This window comes from Botryllus schlosseri, chromosome 13 (assembly GCF_051294905.1).
Source record: "Botryllus schlosseri isolate E-star chromosome 13, Bs_hap1, whole genome shotgun sequence".
Taxonomy (NCBI): Eukaryota; Metazoa; Chordata; class Ascidiacea; order Stolidobranchia; family Styelidae; genus Botryllus; species Botryllus schlosseri.
The window spans coordinates 23,246,923-23,271,103 of NC_137248.1; the positions used below are offsets into that span (position 1 = coordinate 23,246,923).

The window sequence follows — 24,181 nt, forward strand, 5'->3', positions numbered from 1 at the left end:
ATTTTAGTGCTGTGCACAGCAATGGTATAGAGCAGTTGCGGGCAGCATACGGCCCGCGATGGGATTTTGTCCGGCCCGCGGACAGTTTTCCGTCTTACATGATAATGTGGCCCGCGGTTCCAGTCTGCCGATATTCCCCACTACGGGTAGGTCAAATCTTAGTGGCTGTACGTTATATTATATACGCATGTGCGCAGCGTGCGAGAGTGGAGCTTACGCGTAAGTTCGTCGAAGCGAGAAGACTTGCAATATCGGCATTTACGGTGTACTCAACCCTGATGTCGTTTGTGGTAATCGCGCTGTTTTTCGACTACAATGTTCATTTACACCAGGCTGAAATTTCTTATTTTTGATTCCGTAGCCGCCGACTTGTAGCACGGCACACTTCTAGGCTTTTGCAAGACACCGCTTCTGCCAGGGGTCGTCAACTTAGAACGGGTCGCGGGCCACGTTTCAAAATTCGTAGAGCACGCGGGACGCATGAATTCAATATCGAGATTAATTAGCCCACACAGTTGAACAACGATGCTATCTCGTCACCTACTTAACCCTAATGAATTGATATCTTGGTAAATTTAGGGTACCGAGCTTATCGAACGCCTTGAAATCTTAATTAGCGATTGCACCGCGTGTTGATTGATCAGAGAGCAGACATGGCGGTGCCAGTATGGCAGTGGTTGGGAACCTTATTTTGTCTGAAGAGCCATATTAGCTTTATTTTTTCCATTTTACCTCTTAATGAGCCATACATGTCAATCAGACATTACGTCACAATTGAAAATTTCTGATGTCATGGTAGTAATAATTCGAACTGTCTACACGGGATTCGTCGTGTGCACCACATTTTCTCTGTAAAAACTCGAACTTATCATGCTGGTTGCCTTACTTGAGCATGCGAAACTTGAGTTACGAGAACGTATAGGCTCGCCGTGATGCTCCTTTTAAATGCGAGAACCCATGGTCACATGCGTAGGTGGAGCCAAACATGGTCAATACAGCAATCTATATTTAGGCCTACCCAATCTAAGCTGTTAGCGAAGATTTTGAAACCTTCGATTATTATTGGTATTTTCTATTGATGTCCATGAATGACTAGATTTTGAACATTTTTCTCCCAAATTCCCACAATTTGCGTTTTATTAATCGAAAAGAAAGCGCGAAACGAGAGGTAGGGCACATACTGGCCAGGCCTCACCATTGATAAAGCAATCCATCGTAAATAGCTTAGAATTTATTATAACTGATAATAATCTAATGTAACTGTGGCACTGATTTCGAAAATTGAAATACGGATCGATTTCTCGATCTACACGCCTATTTTATCGCCGGTAGAGCTACTTGCCAATGAAGAACATGGATAGCTATGGCGTTGTTTGTAAATCGAGTTTGTAATTGTGTATGTCACTTCCACGGCAGTTCATTTCGCGCCGTAGATCAGGAAGACAACAGGTATTTGAAAACTGCGTTGCCATATTGGTGTCGCCATGTCTGGTGTTCTCTTTGATCAATCAACGTATAGCGCAATACAAGATTTCGAGTCGGGAGGCTACATCGAATTCGTTTGTGATATTGGTCACTGGCGCGACAGTAGTTTAAACTTGAGGATTTTGAAAAGGGTTTGAACTCCTAAACCTGAAGACGGCGTTGCTTTTACCTCTAAAAGACATGTTTGCACTACCACGGGAATAATTATTCTGATCGTGATGAAAATTTACCAACAAGTCGCTGCAACATTAACCAATTCAGTACAAAAATAAATATTTGGCAAAGAGCCATATTCCCCAAAAGAGTCATATTTGGCTCGTGAGCCATATGATCCAGACCACTGCTGTATAGCAATGCTATATTCTCAATTCCACATTATCTTCATTATCGGCGAGAAATTGATTTGAAGTGACATTGCCGTCGTTAATATACATTCATTAAATACGATTTATTCCTTGTATATGTGGATGAATAGGCGAATAATATATCGATACAGTAATCCGGCCCGTGAAGTACTTTATTTTCCTATATCCGGCCCGCCGACTGGAGAAGTTGCCCGCCCCTGGCATAGAGTAAAGTGCGTTCTAGTGCAACTATGATGTTATCGACAATTGACAAATATTCATTATGACATCACAAGCCGGCACGGCGGCACCTGTCTTCGTTGCTACATCGGATGTTACTGACGGCTGACAGACTCTAGATTACTATAGATAACTAACGTATGAGTAGATTAGTAATCTATATAGCCCAGGAATGGCCAACCTTTTCGGCTGAAGGGGCACATGCAATTGACGAACGAGTGCGCGGTCCACTAGCCACGCCAAGCGGGTAAAATTTTCAAAGTTTATAAATAAACTAGGTCAATAATATTATTACTTGAGTGTATTGCGGGTCTCCTGTATACCGCCCGCTAGGCTCAGTTTGCAAGGACACCACTATTCGGCGTCTGGCCACATCGATATCGAAGGTCTTCGATAATATGCGACAATTATTTTGCGCCTACATTTCACCGTCGACTATCTTTATGCGAGCGCAAACGCGAAAAGACTTTCTCCCGTAATTGCGAATACAGTTAGACTCAATCGGGTAAATTAGGCGTTTTTTTCATTTTCAGTAGGGGGTAGGCTACCAAGCAAGAAATCGTGTGACAATTAAACACGCGAAGCGTGAAGAGAAATTTCACTACTTTTCTAGTTTATTGTAATGTACGACGATTTACTGAAAATGTGACTGGACCCTAGATCTGCCAATGCGTCGGAATTGATATTTTAGTCATCAACATCCCAAGTGTCGCAGCCAGACTTGTAATTTTTCTTTGGCATTGCAAGTTCACAATCTGAGCAATTAATTTTCGATAATATAATAGGAAATTACCTCGCGGGCCACGCAAAACCCTATCGCGGGCCACATTTGGCGCTCGTGTTGACCACCCCTGATATAGACAGGCCCATTCGATAATTTCAGAGCCGGAGCTGGAGCCGGAGCAGTGGTAATAATGCGGCTCCGGAGCTGGAGCCGGAGCTATTGTATGATAGAAGAAAGCTCCGGAGCCGGAGCTGGAGCAGTTTAAATTTACGGCTGCTCCAAAGCCCTGTAGATAACGCACTGGTTTAAATATTGTCTCATTCCCCACAGTTGCATACGCCAATAGGTTGCGAACTCGAGTCCGAAAGAGGTCGACTACAGAATATCTACTCAGGTGTTAAAGGTATATCCTAGCCAAATTATTTGGTGCCAGAACGAAGGTGTGTCGTGCGGTAAGTTGGCAAATCATGAGAAACGTCGGCATGCTGTAAATGACCATAATATAGTCGAAGCACCATGAATAGGTGCCTACCACAAACAATAACAACCATATTATTTAATTTGTCTGTAAAATGCTGTACGGAGCTAGGTATTGATAATATTGGACGGCGTGGCGTGCGGGGTTATGGTTATATACTCTTGTGAACGTTAGATAGCTCATGCAAATCATTCAAGTAGGAATCTCCTTGTCCAATATTGGCATCGTTAGATCAAATGGCCTAAGATTGGAATTGATCCTGTGCGTAATCCATTTTCTTCGAATTGCGTAACCGATCCATTCACTCTTGCATCCGCGTCAGCGGTGTCTTACAAAAAGCCTAGAGGTGGGCCGTGCTATAAGTCGGCAGTTACGGAAAATAAGAAGAATATCGGCCTGGTGTAAATGACCATAGTAGTCGACAAACACCATGAATACCCCCCAAAACAAACAAACATTCACTCTTGCAGTATCAAAATGTGATATACACCCTTCGAATCTGTTTTTCATCTCCTTTGCTGTGACTATATATTTTATTTGCGTGGCAGTTTGTCACCAGATCAGGTGTAGAGGGTAATGGTGCACGTAATGGATTTCGTACAATTGCCGTCAGAAATAGAATCGGCAATGTAAGTGCATCGGTCACGTTTGGCAATCACCTACTAATCGATCGCCTCGTGAGTGGAGTTTAACCTGACAACGGATCAGCAGTGCTCTACGTATAAGGAATGGTGTGAAGTGAGGCTAACGTTCGCGTTCTGTGTGTGAACCTCAGAAATTCAGAGGTTCACGTTAACAAACGAACCTTGGTAGGTTCTGCACTGTGAACCTTTTTCATATATTACAATTTTCACGTCATTATAACATGGTTGTAATTCTTTGCATTTCAACTTCGGGCCAGATCGGTGTTGGTAGCATACAAATCAACCTTAAACTGGCATGCTCCTTGCTAATCTCAAAAATTTTACTTTGTTAGCGACTCTCTACTGTGAGCTTGACCCGCAATCACAAAATATCGAGAAGGAAATACACTAAATGTAGGTAGTCAGCAGATTATGCATATTCAACCTATCAATAAAATTCATATACATTGTTGTCTGATGTAAAAAATCTAGCAGGCGTAGCGGATCTATCTTCATTTGATATGTTTGTAAGTGGCGAGCTAGCGTAGTGGTCGGCTAAATTGTTGGGAAAGCGAAAAACTAAATTGAATTTACGGGATTATTATAGCATTTGATTGTTCAACATTGTACATTTGGTGACGTTTAAAAACTCAGCATATATAATACTTCGGCATTGTGGCATAAGGTGACCTGAGTCGTCACTAGGTATCGTGTACAGTGTAGATAAATCGCGTTATGCTTTGGTCAGCGGGATGGTTTCATGGAATGCTACAAATATGCTTGTTTTGAGGTCATGGGGAAATCACATAGCTACACCGTCGCATGTACACCACGGTATTAAAGCTGAAATCTCCAGAAAATGTTTCACGAATACTTGGGCGCTGTTAGTGATGAAATATTCACAGTGTGGGACCCAGGACAATATTATCTGGTACGGGATCGAAATTCATAGGACCGGAGGTGAGATTTGTCAAGATGTGCCTCGTGACAGCGAGTCCTTCCTATAAGCTTTCGGTACGACATGCAGCCATGAGAGAAATAGCGCGAGGCACTTCCAAATCGGTGTCCACGTATAACGATTAACATCAGGTCATTCCAGTAGCCAAACTCGAAAACTAGATCATTGTAGTTGTATAATTAAACTAATTCGAACGGAACGACGATAATCTAATTCTAATATAATTTTTAAAATGTTTCTGTGTTTAATTTTTAAGTCTACTCAAGTTTCTGGTTTTACTGAAAATACGACTGAATCTTGCGAATTGAGCCAAGCTTGCTTTACAAGCGTTTTCCTTTCTCGTGCTTATGACAATGAACTCTGATTTGAATGAACAGAACTTTTTCTTGTATTCCTTTGTAATTAGGAATGGGATTCAATTTTAAAGATAATATAAATTCAGCAATTCTAGTTCTAATATAATTTAGAAAAAAAATGAGTTCATATGATTTTAATTCTAATCCCAATTTGGAAAGCCTGGAAATTTTCTAGATGTCCAACTCGGCCAGTAGCGAACTCGGTATTTATTTGAAACTACTTATAATATCAACTTATCGCCTTTGAATTTAATGGCAAGCTTATGACTTACTGATGCGAGGTACCATATGCATTGTCCTGGCCAACAATGAGACAGGAGCGATAAGGATTGAAATGAATTGAGTATGATTTCTGAATCAGACAATGGAGATGAAATTTGAAAGTAATCCGTCGTATTTGTCTTATGCGCCCCTGAATAGTGAGCGCGCTCAGACATCATGGAAATCTGATAAGACTCCCAGACACACCAGAACAGACGTTCTGTAATGTTTATAATTTGATGACAGTACCGCAATAATCCACATCAATATCGCAAACTGTCTCCTTCAGCATGGGGCTTGTTGAGCGATGATTAAAATACCATCCTCAGATAAACAAAGGGACTGCCGTGCCCCATTGTAATTACCGTTTGATAATGTTAGAGAAATTTATTAAACTAAAGGATTCAAGTGGACTTGTCGCTGAAGAAATCAGATTGCTTCTGTAGAGTGTGCAGTAACCCACATTTAGTTTGGTGCTGAGCAGTATAAGAATACTACGCATAGTGAGGAGCGATGAACTGAGTTGAATTATTATGAAATTCGCTTTGAATATTGTGCATATATGCGTTCGTGAGGTTCGTGAAGCTGTTACCAAGTTGACTCGCACTGACAAAAACATGGAGTCGAATCGCGTATAGCCCGAATAGTTGGACATCTCATCATTGAAATCATATTGCACGGATAATGATGCAATGGTTATTCAATTGAATAAGATCGAAGTTGAAAATCTGCTCAACTTCCGATTGGTAACAACCTGAAACTATGCGAATTACTGTCAACATCGCGCATGTAGGGATTATTTTATGATTGAGACTTAAACGAGAGTGGTATTAATCATTTTCATTATCCAACCAGCCGCCACCTGGTTGCAATTCTCAAATCGTGTTCAATGTCGGACAGGATAGACTAGATTGTCGACATGAGGATGTTGTAAAATTGAGAATATATATCGTCAGATCAGCGTGTCATACGCCACGCAAAGTCAAACGTTATTCGCATCAACTTTTCCGAGCCGAACTCTCCCTGAACTTGGAGGTTTGACGTTGATATCTAATAGGCCAAACATCCTTTATCTGGTCACCATTAGGTTTCGATCGTGGTTTAAAAGATGAGCTGAGACTTGAAATCACGGTTATTTGAGGACTTCCTAAACTATAGCTCAGCAACTAGAATGTTGTATCACAATTCGCAACTGCAGGCTCCTGCACGAATTGTGGCACCGACTGTTATATGGTTGGAGTCCCGTCTTAAATATATTGATGTTCGGCGTTAGTAGTAGTATAGATCGCTCGCGAACTAACATGGGCTCTTATGGGCGCACCCGACCGGTGCCGCGAAAACTCGTCCTGAACCGGTGACCCTTTCAGACCCCCCTTCCACCCGACCGGTGCCTGGGTTGGTATAGGCATCTCTCGACCGGTAACCCTTTTCGGTATAGGGATCTCTCGACCGGTGCCGCGAAAACTCGTCCTGAACCGGTGACCCTTTCAGACCCCCCTTCCACCCGACCGGTGCCTGGGTTGGTATAGGCATCTCTCGACCGGTAACCCTTTTCGGTATAGGGATCTCTCGACCGGTGCCTCGAAACTCGTCTTGAACCGGTGACCCTTTTCGGTATAGGGATCACTCAACCGGTGCTAGTATAGCCATCTCTCGACCGGTAACCCTTTTCAGCATAGGGATCACTCAACCGGTGCCGCGAAAACTCGTCTTGAACCGGTGACCCTTTTCGGTATATGCATCTCTCGACCGGTGTTGAAGAAGTATCAGGTATGGTAAATAGTCACGTGATTGACTCTTAGTTAATGTGTATATCGTAAATTATTATATATGATGTAGATTAGTCGTGACAAATGACCGATCGTGTTCTAAGTCTTTCCTCGCTATTGATCCCTACGTAACCTGAATAGCACGCTGACTTTCAGATCGGATTATTCACACCTTTCATACCGTTGTTTCGCACCTACAAAATAGTCTGCTGTTCACAGCCGCAACAAGAATCACAAGTATACACATTATACATTCGTTGAATTTATTACTCTGAAATCAAACTCTTCACAAAAGCACGCACAATCGTGTCATTCACTTTTTTATCATCCCCAAAATTATTGAAGTATTCCTTGGCTGAAAATCCTTGTGCTCTTTTTATCAAGAATGCAATAGCATGATCTCCACACACATCCGAAGTTTTACTCTGTAATTGTTTCGCAGTCACAGAAAATTCATCCGGCTCCAGGAATTCGATTATCTGAGGTTTTAGTGGTCCGAAACCTAGTGAATCATGAAAATGAGTATCGACATCTCTGAAGATAGACACCCAGTGAGACCCAGGCAAACTCGACTCATCGTAATTAATGATGATAGCGAATTTTCCGCTAGTTGGTTTCTTTGGTAATTGGTCTACTGGATAAGTTCCTAGATATAGACTTTGTGTGTCAGGGTGGTTATAGAGAATATCGTTGATCTCAGACGTATTCATATCTCGACGACTTGTCTTTTTTGATTCAGCTGTAGAAGATGTTAAAACTCCTTCAAACATAACAAGGTTACGGACGTTGGTAAAGGCTTCGACGTAGTCAAAACCAGATGCACAGTTCCTGTCTTATGAAGTTGATAACATCCCAAACTATTATCAGGCGTCAAATCAAACACAAAAAGAGTGTACCCATTGACATAATCTTTGCGAGAAATATTCAAAGGTGCCTCGGATTCCCAGCGACCTGTCTGCGAGAATAGTGTCATATAACCTTCGAGGCCGCCGTGTTTATCAAAATCGAAATGAAATTCGCGTCCGTTAATTTGACGCCCATCCACACTTAACGAAAGATTTTGAACATCAAAGTGTTTAAAGTTGAATGGATTTTTGGCTCGAACACCGTTAAATGTCGTGGTCTCGACTGAACCAATTACGATCTTCTTTGGCATGGTACCGCTAACTAACTCTCTATCAATTTTCGACAAGCCCACCGCGAATGTATGAGTCGACATTTGTAAGCGTATCCAGGGATACTTTGCAGTATTCTTCTGTAGCACAGACTTGTGTGCTAAGCTTACACTTTCAGCGATCTTCATCTGTTTGACATACACTTCCATTTCGAGTAAAACAATTTGTACATCCTCCGCGTCGCCAAGAAGACAGAAATTATCTTCGTTACGTGTAAACTTTAATTTCATGTCGACATTATCCAACATACATCTAGACTGTTCAAAAAGACCCATTCGAATTTTTCCGATCAACTCTAGCGGGGTGCTGTTTTTTGTAAGGTCTTTTCGTTTAACATAGCCAGTATTCGCTGCACCAAGAACATCCATAGAGCCAGCGACATCTTTATAAAAACCTTGTCCTTGTACAAAACTCTCCGAGGCGCCGTGAGTATCATTCAACAACCGGGAGATATAAGCTTTGTACGCATGACAATTATCCGAATTTGTGATAACCTCATTTGAAATAGTTACATCGATTTGTTTGAAAAGAGAATCCATCATGTTATTGACAAGACCCACTTGTGTATCGTTTGCTAAATCAGTTCCATCGCGTTTAGTGAGCTTCAAACGTAATCTCAAGAATGTGTTTTGTAGATCCATATATCGATCCGTCCTTGGTAATTGTACTTCCATGACATTACCTAAACTATGGGGTTTGACGACGACATATTGCGATTCCTCAATACTGGTTTGCGTGTGGGGTATACTAAATATGTTTAATCCGGAGTTATGACATTCTCTGGAACCTGCGTGCATCAACATAGTTCTTAGTCGAATATATCCTGTTGTTTACGACGACGTTTGGATGAAGTGTTCTTTGACTTTGTTTTTTTCCTTTTTATAGCTTTTGGGGTTAAAATTTTATCAATCACTCGACCGCCAGCTTGTTTACTTCTCTTGATAACACTAGACTTGATCGAGTTACCCTGTAATAGATCTCTCGCTATTTCACCGCCAGTCCGTAACAATTGACCGCCAGCGTATTTCGCAAGAGGTGTCACTAAACGACCAAGTGATTTAAACAAACTCCCGATACCGGACCCGGCTTGAACTCCACCACTAAAATATCCATAACCATCGCCTGTCTGGTTATAATGACGATGGACAGAATGATGATCACACGTGAAAACAACTTTCATAATCGCTTCCTAATGTTAAATGTAGCTTGCAATGAACGACTTATTATATTTATAGGTTCCCCAAACTCATCCCTGAGGTAAAGACATACAGAATCTACAACATCTTTTGAAACAGGGAAATAATACGGATTTGTCGCTATCCAATTATGTGTGACATCGCCAGGTGTCAGCGGTATAACTCGTAATAAATGCGCTAACGTATCTCCAAGTAAGTGAGGGTGAATAATATCACAATACACAAACAAATATTGACCAATCGTCGGTTCGGTTAAAGTGAAATCGATCTCCATGAGGGCTAATTCGCAATATCTCGTCGGGATGTTGTTGATGGTGAGTAGTCTGTGTTCAAAATCAGCACCAAGCATAGAGGTGGTTAACGTCACTATTTTCATCGCGCGTGGAGTGTCAATGTGGTCTCTATATCATGTACTAACTGACCGTATTGGTCCCTGATGGTGATTTTTATATCGCGGATGTGGTTAATCGACACCGGGAAATAGAACGGTTTTTCAAATACAACTTCTTGTCTCGTACACGTCTCGTTATTTACTTGGATCACACGAAGCAATTGACTCATGTAATCACCCACCGGATGATGTCGTAGTACATTGATATACACAAATAGATATCTGAGGTGGGGTTGAGTTGGTTTAGATTTGATCGACGTGACATTACATACTGGTGTCGACACTTGATCAACTACACTGAAATAATTTGTGAATATATCCGTGGGGTGGAGTGTGATATGTTTCGGATAACGAATTCGGAAAAGTTCATCGTTGATTCTTTCGGTGAAACAGTGCTTGAAACTTTCAGATAATATTCTTCGCATCAACTCGAGGTTGTTTGCATAATTCCCAAGTGGTGTTAGGTACGCTTCTACTATTCGATCTTTCTCATTATGTAGCTCCCAGAGTGCTTGATCACGATTGATTATAATTCGATCAAGAGATTCACTGACAAAACTCATATCCATCAGCGCAAGCTCATTACAAATAATTTCATTCGGTAACACCACCGAGAATTCACCTTGGGTGCCAGACAACGTGATGTAACTCATATTGAATCAACAGCTCTACGACGGAAGCGTAGGGTTACTGTCACTGGTGCTTTTCGAAATTTAATAGGGTTGCCAGCTGCATCACGTAGATAAATTCGTATCGTTCTAAAATTGTTTCTCGCTAAAGCAAAGAAGTATGGTTTTGGGAATATGTTGATTTGGTTTTCATTCGGTTTAGCGGTTACAGTAACCACCCGTAAAAGTTGTTGCAGCTTGTTACCATGTGGTCTTGGTTGTATCAGATCGCAATACACATAAACCTTATCAATCCGTTCCAACTTTATCGCAGGTGTAAATATAAATTCTACCACACCGCGGCGACGAGATACAACGCGTCTAAATGTTATTGTGTCCAACACAGAACCAAGTGGTGTCAGTCCGTAAGGCTCGGGTGAATCATGTGTGGTACGGGGTACGTGTCTGGCGCTAGAGTCTGCGGTGTCGGTATTTATGGGTACACCCTGCTTGGGTCTTTTTTTACTCGTGACTAATCTTCTGAATGTGATTCTAAAGTCTCCGAATCCTTGTAAAATGAAAATGTCCCCCATGTAATATTTCTCGTACGATTCTAACATTTCACCGATGTTGTAATACGAGCCTTCGGGAATATAATACCGTTCGGTGTGTCCATTTGCATCGACAAATCCAAAACCGATACTTTTCGCTGTCACTTCAATTCGCGGCTGAAAGTCATGGGGGAAGGTCAGCTCACATAATCCCAGCTCATGGCGATTCATTTCTAATTCTTTGTAAAGTTCTGTTTGAAAATCTGTGCTAGTATTCGGAAATTAATCCAAACTCGCATTCGAAGGTAGAGTCAACAACATTTTATTGTTTCTTTCAACATATACGGTGAGGTGATGGATTCGGTAATAAATAACCAAGTGAAGAAGACAGTAGCGTTAAATATATTTCACGATCCACCCCGACAGAAATTTGATATAATGAAAACACGATTACACACACTAACATACAAATCTGTACAATAAACACAATCTGGTTTTTCAGACTGTTCGAGACTTGACCCATGCGAGATGAGACGGAATCAGAATCCATAGTTTGGTTGAACAACATTTTCAGTGTCTATTTATACAAATCCGAGACCCAGGAATTAAATTTAGACGGGTAACCCAACCATTTTACAAGATATTGCGTTTTCTTTCCTTTCTTGCGAGTAGACAGGATTTTTTCGATATTGTAAATATTATTATTTTTAGTTATTGGTTGTAACTCTTCACGTTGGAATCTACCGTCTATAACTTCACCGTGGTAGTCTTTCAACTGATATGTAGGGGGATCACCTTTACGACATTCAGATACGAAAAAGATTTCTTCGGTCCAACTCGCCAAGGCACTTTTTACAAAATTACCACGTGATTTCGAAATCCTGACTGGTGTGCCAATAGCTAGCTCGGGTTTTTTAGGGGTCATGTCACCGTATAACTTATGGAAAATTTGTTCTTGATTTGAATAATTAACATCCGCCGGAGGACACCCTATAGCCACGTGAAAAGTAGTGTTATACCCCTGACATATCTCAGACAGGACACAGACATAATTCAAAGTATTATTATGCGTGAAATAACGGTATAACACTTGCTTCAGAGTACGAATAACACGCTCGCATATCGATGCTTTCAGTTCACTATTTGTATGAAAATGTCGCACATTGTTCTCTTTTAAGAAAGCCTGAAACGCACGATTAGTAAACTCAGAACCCTGATCACTTTGAATAACATGAGGTATACGATCCTTAAATATTTCCTTGAATCCGCGAATAATACCTTGCGAGGTTTTGTTCTTGAGTGGGTACAGATATAAAAATCGACTGAAACAATCGATCGTCACCAACACATATTTAAAATTATCGTTTTCTTTCGAAAGATTTTGCATATGCATGAGATCGGTTTGATACTGAACACCGAGACCGGACGTAATCACTCTAGGTCTCTTAAATTTCTTTCGGTAGGGAAAATGTTTTGTGTACGCGTCCTTGCTCGAAAGAAACTCCTTGACTTTGGCTCTATTCCGCCCTCTAGAGAATACGTATGCACCGCGATAACTACCGGGTAGCCCTGGCGTGAAATATTTAGTATGGCTCCCATCCGTATCGTCTCGGGGTCTTGGGTGTACGACCGCTTTTCGTCGGAGCATGCTGAGTCTTTACTTTGCTTCGTTGGCTACTCGGTGATGGTATAGGAATCCTTGATGGTTCACCCTTGATCAGACGTCGCAGCGCGTCCAACTCACTAGCCGAAAATAGACTCCTTTGTTCTGATATATCGATTTTCATCGGTTGATTCAGCGTGTCGTGTTTTATTTGATAACGATTTAGCGCGTCGTTATATAAGGCTAATTTTCGTTCTTGGGGTATGTTCATCTGTAATATGTCACTCATACATTTGTCGATATCCAAATTCAATTTCTGAACGTCAGCGCCGGTGATCGGGCTCGGATTTATGAAGATTTTTTTAAAAGAAGTCATTTTTTGAAAAGATTACCAAGTAAACCAGTGACGACGGGTAGGATGCTTGATAATAGAGTCATAAACATACCCCCATTCTGATTAAACATACGTTTTTTATGTCGAATAGGGATGTCTTTCCTGACAAGTCGACGTAAACTACATTTATGAGCTGATAGTCGCTTTCTTTTATACTTTGAAAGAGGGATGTTACCGTTTAAAACGTTCTTTGTACAATCACATATACACTCGATCAACTCTTTGCTGGCACCCGATATAATTTGCTTGCGTATCTCGGGTTTACTTTTATGTAGAAACTCTAGTGTGGGTATATGCCGCCGTGTCCGAGCTGGTACCTTGGTCATTTTGAGTTTAAAGTCGTCTCTGTGCTTGGCTATTTATACCATCGGGCTATAAACCACCATGGTTTCACCAGGAAATATATTGGTCATAACTCGTCGATTTTCAGGTGCTTCTTGCGTGAGATCGAGGAATAAATAACTATGAGGTTGTCTAGCAGCGTCACGATAAGCCTCTGTTAAAAATCTAGAGTTTGGGTACATTTGTCGACCAAGAAAACTGATCTGCTGTTGGTCGCGCGGATTCTTGAAAATCACCATATACGAGCTTGAGAGACTCAAGTCACGTGCTCCTTTACCCTTGTGGTACAGGTTCTGTGTGACATAGCAAATTGACTTGGCTGAATGATGAGAAAATCTTGTAAAGTAGTCTGCAATTTTCGCCGTCTCAGTCATGAAATCATCCACTATAATCAAGGTGTCTTCAGAGCAAACCTTCAACTCTTCTAAAATATCTAGACCAGCGTGGAATTCTACGTTATGCATCGTCTTGAAAACCTCCTGATAATTATTGTAACAATATACGACCCTGGACACACTAGGTTTAATCATTGATGTCGCATGCCTAATCAGCTTTGCAACAAAAGTAGTCTTCCCACTTCTTGAAGGACCACTCACAATACACGCGAATGGATGGATCAATTCCATCATTTGTTGTTTATTGAAAACTCGATAAAGCGCATGTGTTTATATATCAACAAGGTTGGGAATATCCACTATTGTAGTCATCTTGTTCTAGCGGAATATATAATCCCAGTAGAGTTCGATTTAACAATTTTCCCCGGGTTATGAAATCTTCATCTGTCCCTCGTAATTTCGTCAGTGGAAGTTGTAGTGTTACAAACGCTTTATTCAGGTTGTCAAGCAGCTGATCCCAATCTGCAAAATAATAAATCACATAAGAGGATTCATAATACGTTCACAGTGCTTTAAAATCTAGCAGTGTTACTATAACAACTATAGATCTCACCTTTTGAACACTCTTTTAAATCTTTAAGTTGTATCGATACGCGTTGTTCGTATAATTCATGCGATATCTCTCGATTCAAATACAGCTCCACGAAGTGTACATGATCGCGGCGTTGTACAAGTGTCTTTTCGTGTAACCGACTCAGCCCTGCTTGTTCCAGAACAGATATTATGTAATCACTAGCCATCTGTAAAAACAAGACACAGATATCAGAAAATATTGTTACTAAAATGTTTCCATTGCAGGTTGACATTTCGAAAACACCCACAGATTGTAAACAAAGTTTCACCTAAAACTATCAGTGTTCACCACAGATTATGTTCACAATGACCAAGAGAATCATGCTTGCAAAAATCATCGGTTGTAGCATCGCTACTTTCAGAGTCAGAACGAGGTCGTTTCAAACTGTTTGCGACTCTATGTTGATCAAGGAAAAATTGGAATTTTCGATGTCGCTTGCGGGTTCTCAAGTAGGTTTGTCTCTCTTCGTGACCGAAAAGCGGTACCCACGAACAATTTTTTCCCAAGACCACATAATTTGTCAGCTTTGCTCTGTTGAATAGGATGTGGTTATCACTCGGCGTCTTTCGATCAGGAAATTGTAGTTGAAGTAGCGCTTCTATGCAGACACTTCGGACACGGGTCCATTTCTCGTCTAGTTCCCGACGGCGCGCCTTGGATCGATCGGGTATCGTGCGGTCTTGTGAGTTGTCGTCGGTACCGTGAATCGAGAGCTGTGTTAATTCCTGCTCCAGTTCAAGCGTCTCTTTGTGCAAACTATTTAAATCCAATTCTGACATTACTGACTCAATATATGAAATAGCGTTATCCATCTGGAAAACAAATGACACATTAGCACATAAAAAATACAAGTAAATCATAATAATAGCAGACACACACAGATAAAATACAATAGCACACAAAATATACAATTACACATTTAATGGCAGGGTTGACACACCGTCCTCAAGCACTCTACGTTTGGCGTAGAAATAGGATAATGTTTTACGCTGCTGTTCGTACGTATAAACACCCCCATCTCTGCAGCGAAACCCCTTGTTCACTCCCCCCGCGGCTTCCTTAGATGTCAAGACCCCCAGAAAAGTGTTGAAGTCGATTTGAGCGGATTTCTGGAGGCCTTTGGAAGCCAGTTTTTTCTTTGGCCCATCGCAAAAGTAATTTTTGGATTGGAGTCCGCAGAAGGATGTACCACCTTCGTACTCCACTTTCATCAAACCCGGTTGACGAAGGTAATAGGCATACGTGTCTTTGCAACACTGCCTCGATCGGTCAAAAGAAACCGGATCAGTCAAAAACTCAGTTCGGTGCTCATCACAAAAATAGCGGGGAAACCAGTTCTCGTATTCAAGATAAAATTCATCCCTTTTCTCGGGGATAAGAATATCATCGAATGAGGCTGAATGCGAAAGATAGAGGGAGTCTGTGTCCATCATTAATAGCATGAAGCACTCGTCACGGAAATATTTACACAAGCAGTCATAAAAAAAGGAGAGCATCTTGAGCTTAGCATTGTTATAAACCCAGAACCCCACCTGAATACAGTTACCCCACTTGATCGTTTTAGGTCGCTTCGTTATTTCAAATAGATCAGCGTGCAATTCATCATATTTCACAAAAAAACGATCCTTCACGTTGACGTCCAATTCGCTTTTATCGCAGAAGGAGGTTCGTTTGAATTTACGAGGGTTCATCAAGACCCGCCCATAGCTGCTGTTTCCGGCTAATTTTTGTGTCAGGGCAATAATCTCAAGGTCAGGGTCACGGTCCCCAGCACGTCGACAATCCGAGACATTTTTCGCAAAGTTGTCAAAACATGTCTTTTTGGTGAATTCGACTGCTTCGTGAATTTTGGATATAATCAACCCGTGCTCTACATACCACTTGATCAAGTCGGAGGTCAACAAGATTTTCTTGCCCCAGTATGAAGCAACCAACATGCGCGTTAGTTTGGTGAGTAATTTACGATCAATTGCGAACTGCTTCATGTGACCTGTCAAATGCTCGCGAGACACCATCGTATTTTTGAATATCGGACATAGTTCAACAAACTTCCTTTGCAAATGTTTTGGCGTAAAAATATCGACTGATAAGCATCCGAAGAATGTACCAGTCATTACCATCTCCATCAATTTATGCGCGGTGACAGACTTGGCTCGAGTTAATTGCGGTTGAATTCCGTTAAGATATCGCACAATATCAGGATTTTCCTGTTTCTCCGTGCGCCAGTCGCATTCCCATTTACATACGACTTGATAATTGAGGCTTTTGTAATAATCATGAACACGTTTAGTTCGTTCTCGACGTTCCAGGTCATCACAGCCAAATCTGCATTGATGCGCGTGAAAATGACACCCAAGAAAAGACAAGATTACCCCTTGACCAGCTGAATTACGATAGAACCCATCAGCGGGGTAATTACGGGCTCCTACGCGGATTTCGGGTCCATTAAAAGCATGGTGGACATGTACATTGTGAATATACGAATACCAGTTTAACAATTGAGCTGCTGTCTTCCCCCATTTCGGTGCGGTCTTTACAGGTTTGAATTTAGTACACTCAGCATCGAGTGGTTGCCAATGTACCGGGAAACCAGTTGGACTAGGTTCACTCAAAGCAAAAAGGTATAACGAATTGCTGTCCAGACCTGTTACATGTTGGGTAATCTGAGCGTTTTCCTTGTAAAAAAATTCTTTGATTCGAGTTTCACCCTGTTTTTGATATCGATGGAAAATGACCGACGGCCCACCCACTAAGTTGTCTCTAAATAGCGAAACCAGATCTTGGTGTTTATCGTTGAACGAGGTGAAATCACGCGGAATGCTATTAAAAAGATGTCTTGATACAACCCCAGGTAGGGAGACGGCTTCTTTGAATATATCCACACTGAATTGACTTTTGAAAGATTGAAATTGTTTTTCTAACCCCTCAATGAAGTAGTGAGTATCGATTGCGTTGTACCATTTGAGATAATCATGTAAAGTAGTCATTTTGTTATCATTCCAAACCTTCAAACAGTTTTCATATTCAGCTGTGGATATATTACGACCTTTTAGCGAGCTGTAAAAGTCGCTGTGGCTAGGTAGACTCGTATAATCTAGCTTTTCCAAACTAGTCAGAAACTCGTACGGAAAATGACCTTTAGCGGCGCTGCATTTAAAGGCTTTCAAATAAGCATCGTACGAGAACCCAGGTGCCAAGTAATTTACAATGTCCAAGAATTTCAGTCTGTTGGTTGTCAAAGAGAGGAAGTTGTTACCGCGCTTCAATACACTCAGATTTTCATCAACGAGTAAACCCATCAAGTACTCTTTGAGGCAGTTCAAGTCATACCGACCGCCATTGAACGACAAAACAGGGATTTGTTTTAAATATCGCATAAACTCCTCTTGTAAACGTTCAAGAGGTATTTTTTTCTCGGAAGGATCGAGTGCTTTCATTTCGGTAATTTTAGTTTCGAGCATGTCCAAGTAGTGTTGATATTCCATCTGTAACAATCTGAATGACTCACTTTGAATATCATGAAAATGATCAACCATTTCCGCACACAAGTCATTTGGGTCACCGTTCGAGACAATTACATGAGGTTCCAAGAACCCTTCCACATTAGATGATATACTAACAGAAATGGGGATATGTTTGCACTCCCATGTAGTTTTGGAGGAATCTGGAATATCACACTTTTCAAACATGCTCTCTATGTCGAACGCGATACGGTGTTTGAAATAACGAAGCTGATGAGGAACAAACACCCCTTCTAGATCAAGTTTTTCAAAGATGTTCAGAGGAGGTGTATACACGCCACCCGGAAACACTTCAACGGGACCCGTTGCACATTTGTGTCTGGTCAATTCATACTGCAAATTGAAAAATCTTTCGCAAACATCACATTGATAGCTCTCAGCGTAACGGAATATATCGGTAATGAGACAGAAATGGTTGCTTTCTAAATGTAAGTACACAGGTTTCGCTTCAAACGTACTACGACGGAGTGCAACCGCTCTACCTTCGGTCTTGGTGTACACAAATATAGCAACATTAAACAAGTCCTCGATATCATCCAACATGTCAAGAGTTACACCAGATTCTACATTGATGCCATATACCGAAGTAAATTGTTGGGCCAAATCTTTGGTGTCTTTTCCTAGTGAGTGACCAATACAGCGAAAAGCACACAGATTGTCATTGTATTTAGTATTATTCTTCCGACGAGTGAATGTCATGATGCATCTCGCTCTCGCGAGCCATATCGGTAGCTTAATGCCAGCACAACCAATCAACATACCGTCGGTAGGATATACATAAAACTGTACATTAGTCAGACAGACCGGCAGTGACTTTGTGTTTGGTCGAGAATTTCGTAATAAATCTAGCGCCGTTTCCAAGCGAATAGATTCAACAAATTCATTGAATTTAGCTAGTGTTGAAATCGCTGCTGGTGTTTCTAGTACACTATCAACATTCGCCGATGCATGAAAATAGCGAAATCTTAGAGTCTCGACGTGGTACAAAATAAATGCATACGCGAAATTGATTTTGAAACGAGTCGACTCTGAGAAAAATATAGCTTGTATATCACGGAAAACATCCGCTAGCTCCCGACCGATGACTCGAATATTATACACATGACCAGTCTTTTTCACTACATACGATTTTATCGCTTGCAAGTTCTGATTTACAACTTCTTGGCGTTCGTCCCCAATCTCTGGTGGTGCATTCGGTTCTTCGCGAACACGATTCCGTCTGCGTCGACTCATCTGTAAAATTAATAACACGCGGTCAAATTCAGCACTTGGGGAACATTAAACTAGTCTTACTTACAATCTAGTTTCTTTGCCGGTGTCTTCGATTCTTTATGCTTAATAAAACAAGCAACACATCAATCTATGCTCATTAACGTTGTGTTATAGCAGATAACTTACCAGTAGACTCGTGCGTTTAACTTGAGTTGCTCTGTCTGTCAACAACATAAAGAATTACATCATGTTCACTAGTTCTAAACAGTAATAACTCACCTATGCAATTCTTTGCTTCAATTCTGACGCTTGTTTTGTCTGTAGGATAAACGAATAACATATTATATTCATAAATCAAAGTAATCGTACCGAATAACTTACTAATTAACTCCTTATCCAGCAATCCGCGATTGAATATATCCAGACAGCCAGCCACGTTGTTCGCTGCTCGACGCCCGGAGAGAAAGACCTAAACCGCTGATTCGAGATTACACGAGCGCCAGCGCCACTAGTGGTTGAATTTCAGAAGCTATTATTTATGGCTCTAATGTAAAATCTGAAACGGTAAACAGAAATTGAGAATACACACTCACAACAATGAAAATCATACAGCACAATCACAAATTATACTTCAATTTCGTTCTAATTTCTAGAAGTCGATGCAAGTACTCATCGGTTGCGGTATTTAATTCAGGTTGAATCTCATCGAGACTCCAGCGCTGACCCTTGACAGCAAGCAGTCGTTTGATGTCAGTCATGAGCTTTGTGACTGTCAAATTTTTTTTCTCCATCAATGAGTCAACATAGCATAGTATTGAACCTAAATGTGGTTTAACAACGTCAATAGTCTGGAGGTGGCTGACCATCTTGTCAACTGTGTATTGACATAGCTTTTCTTCTTGCTTCTTTTTACCCTTCACGTCGTCGAGAAAATCATCGTCACTCACGGTTTTAGACTTCACAGGTTTCTTGCTAGCCTTCTGTCTGTGTTCAGTACGACTCGAAGTTTTCGATTTCGCATTACAAAGCTGTTTAGCTGGTGGTATGTCTACCTCCACCGTCGTCGATATTGTTCTTTTTCGAACCCTCTTCCCGGTTGATGCAGATTTAGGAGTATCAACCACTGATAGCGACTCAGCGGAGCGTGGTAACGTCGCCCCAGAAGTCGACGGCTTCTCAGTACTCAGTAATTCGATGCTAACGGTTGCCTCATCGGTCGGTACACACGGCGTCGTCACCAAGTTCGTGAGATTATTAATCACGCTTTCTCTAGCTAGTTGACCCGACTTCAGCCACGCCTGGCGCGCTATATCTGCATGGTTTGGTCGCATTTCGACCGTTGTCGTAGAGTCGCGTTCTGCGGATTCAACCCTTAAATCAGGCGTCATCAGATCACCAGGATTAATCGTGTCAAAGATATCCGCATTCTCTTCAAATTGCGATTCAAATGCGTTTGGTTCATAACCAAATTTATCAAGATTATCTATCTGAGCCTCGGCCATTGTATAATAATCGGTCTAACTGCTCCAACCAACGTTTATGTCCGCGACAGTGAAGTATAACAACCGGGTCGAGGTGGTGTCTATTTATAGATTTAATTTTCACACGCTTACACAGACCCCTTACTTTCTAGGTGATCGAGCGGTATATTTCACCATTTTAACACCTCGCGGTGTCGTGGTTTACTTTTTCAGTTGATAGTTACTCGTTATGGCAACTAGTGTGATCATTGAGAATTACCTTCTGTATTATCATAACTTAACAACCCCCACCTTGAGCGAAACGGAAAAATTCATCCACAGAGTGCTAGATTTCTATGTACATGGAGAAAACGTGAACCGTGTTCGAAAGTGTGATTTCGCTGTCTTGGTTAACTCGATTCGATCATATGGCGTCGACTGGAATAGTGTTTTTAGTGTCATAAGCATTGCAGCGATGAAAAGCGACATTCATAACATCGCGGTGTACAGAGATTTAACAACAGACATCTTGAATACTCACTACAGTACATTGATAAGTGACTGGGTAAGAAGAAAATTCATTCGTGTCCTTTACCACTTGTGAATGGTGTAATTTCCTACAGAATTCCTGTAAAGTCTACTTCAAACCAAGTCTATTCGCACGGATCATCAGCGTTATACGAAGGCTGTTAACCTGTTTTATAACACGTGGTTAATTCTATAAATGACGATTGATTTGTTGATGACTCTCACTTTACCAAACGATATGACATCGAACAGCGTCAACAACAACATGCAAGTCGGATCAACTTCAAATTTTCACGTCGGCGTCAAATTCGTTTCATCACCCAAAAGAGGCGGCGTTTGTCAATATCTCAAAGGTATATTCATCGATGGTAATAATGAAGAGATATCTTTCACGTGTTTCAATCGTGAATTGTTCGGGGCCATTGAGAAAGCATTCAACAAACGAAAAAAACTTATGGTCAAATCCGGTTGGGTCCAAATTGACAAATTTACTGGAAAACCTGCTGTATTACTGGGACGGGCTTCGTCAGTAACCCCGCATGGAAAATCGAGACATACGACTGAAGAATACCCATTATTGACCTGTGAATCGGTATACGGGAATAAAGATGAATACGTGTCGATCGCCGCTACGTGTGTTTCTCGAGAGGAGAAGATGGTCAATTCCGGCACCGGAAAGGAGTTGAAATTATACAGTTTTACATTGAAGGATGATACTGGCGAGGTGGTTTTGGATCAATGGAACAAAGCCTCGCTCGTATCCGGGAAGAAATATCAACTCACTCGTGTTAAAAACTGTGTCGGCAGATTGAAAATCGATCAGTTAACTAGACTTGTTGAATTGAAAGAATAGTTTGCGTATTTGTATACCACAATACAATATTTCATTTCGTGTAAAATGCTTGACCTATGTGATTCGACAACTGGGTTAGCGCGGTGTTGTTCTACTGATCGCTGTGCGAAAATTGTGCTATCGCGGTGAAGTCGAGACTGTGAACAGCAGACTATTCTGTGGGTGCGAAACAGCGGTATACAAGGTGCGAATAATCCGATCTGAAGTCTTATTCAGCTAGCGATCAATAGTGAGGAAAGACTTAGAACACGATCGGTCATTTGTCACGACTAATCTACATCATATATAATAATTTACGATATACACATTAACTAAGAGTCAATCACGTGACTATTTACCATACCTGATACTTCTTCAACACCGGTCGAGAGATGCATATACCGAAAAGGGTCACCGGTTCAAGACGAGTTTTCGCGGCACCGGTTGAGTGATCCCTATGCTGAAAAGGGTTACCGGTCGAGAGATGGCTATACTAGCACCGGTTGAGTGATCCCTATACCGAAAAGGGTCACCGGTTCAAGACGAGTTTCGAGGCACCGGTCGAGAGATCCCTATACCGAAAAGGGTTACCGGTCGAGAGATGCCTATACCAACCCAGGCACCGGTCGGGTGGAAGGGGGGTCTGAAAGGGTCACCGGTTCAGGACGAGTTTTCGCGGCACCGGTCGGGTGCGCCCATAAGAGCCCATGTTAGTTCGCGAGCGATCTATACTACTACTGGCGTTAATATAATAATATTGGTAAAGGAGACGGGCAGGTTGTTGGATTTATAGTTCGCACATGGTCATTTCGGCATCCTCTCAACCCCTATTTGTTTGTCACATCGCACTGTGGGTTTTGAATAGAGCCTGACTGATTTAGGATATTTGAACCGATGCTGATGAAACCATTATCTAGCACCTTCCTCGATATGATCAGCTGATATTAAACGCATATGTCATCTAGGATCCAGATTATAGTGAATTTTCAAAGCTCCAGAGCGTGTCTTTAAATAGCATTACAGCCATTTATATGCTCGGACATGATATAAATACGAAAAAGTGCATCTGGACACCCGTGAGCTAGGGGAGATGTGGTACCGATGGATCACTGGGACCGAAAATACTTGAAAAATTCTCCATGATAATTCCATGATTACACTCCGTGATTTTGTCTACAAGTACATGCTGACACAATCTTTCCTCACATGCAAAAATATTCGACCTGCATGAGTTATGGGGTCTGTGACGAATGATTTACGTTTTAGGGGGTGTAAAGTAAATTTGGATCGACATTTGCATTTTTCTATATCACCTTTCAGACTAACCAACCCGCCGTAATTTTTGATGTGAGGTATAGGGCTTGTATCAGGGTATATAAAGGCATATATTTTTTGAATCAATACCATCCTCGAGTGGACTATTTTCAAGTCAATTACAATATTTATGGGGTGGGGGACCTATGGTACCATAGCCGAATCAAGTAAAATAGATGGACCAACTAATCACTTAATAACAGAAACTCGCTTACATATATATAGGCTGTAAATCATAGTTACCTGCGGTGTTTTATCGCTATTACGAGGTATTTGAAAGTCAAAATGTCGATTTGCGGGTAATATGTATGTGGCACTAATTTTGTAAGTTTAGACGTAAATCAAAACATGATTTTATGCCAACATTTGAGTTGATATAATCTATGTTATTCTTGAAGGTCGCGAAGAAACATCCTTCATTGGCTTGCTGTAGCTTAGCTTATAGTACACAACAAAACAAGTTAACAAATTTGAGTTTTTGAGGGTATGTCTCATAGGTCCCATGGTTGTGTGCCTTTGGACCCACCGGGTGGGGACCGATGACACGTTCGAGCAACAAATTTTAAACTTTTATAAATATTTTTTGAAAAGGCGGATATTCATGTAAATGTCTGCGATAGGTAGAGCTTGTATCGAAGTGTCGAGCCAGCAAAAGATCTGCTATTCTCGGCTGAAGATTTAAGGGCCAGAGATCATTTTGTAATTTTTGATCCATCGGAACCACATCTCCCCTATATGAAATTGATCAATATTCCTAGCCTAGCGGTCACATATTATAGTTCTTTGACTGCTTACTACCATTCTGAGAGACGGAAAAATCGACGATATTCTTCTTATGCGCAAATGG

At 41.3% G+C, this 24,181-nt stretch overlaps 1 protein-coding gene and 1 long non-coding RNA gene across 2 annotated transcripts in view; both read right to left on the bottom strand.

Annotated features, from left to right (window-relative positions):
- LOC145453786 (uncharacterized) overlaps positions 1-24,181 on the bottom strand; it is a 495,978-nt gene that overhangs the window by 97,197 nt on the left and 374,600 nt on the right. The window lies entirely within an intron of this gene.
- On the bottom strand, positions 19,480-21,445 carry LOC145453776 (uncharacterized). Its single transcript, XM_080331766.1, has 2 exons — positions 19,582-21,445; positions 19,480-19,518 (listed from the first exon to the last, which is right to left on the bottom strand). The coding sequence occupies exon 1, from the start codon at positions 20,700-20,702 to the stop codon at positions 19,818-19,820; it is 885 nt and encodes a 294-aa protein (XP_080187892.1). The 5' UTR covers positions 20,703-21,445; the 3' UTR covers positions 19,480-19,518; positions 19,582-19,817.

Bases quoted from the DNA above. Each gene is read 5' to 3' on its own strand.
- LOC145453776 (XM_080331766.1), bottom strand. From the start codon at position 20,702: ATGGCCGAGGCTCAGATAGATAATCTTGATAAATTTGGTTATGAACCA.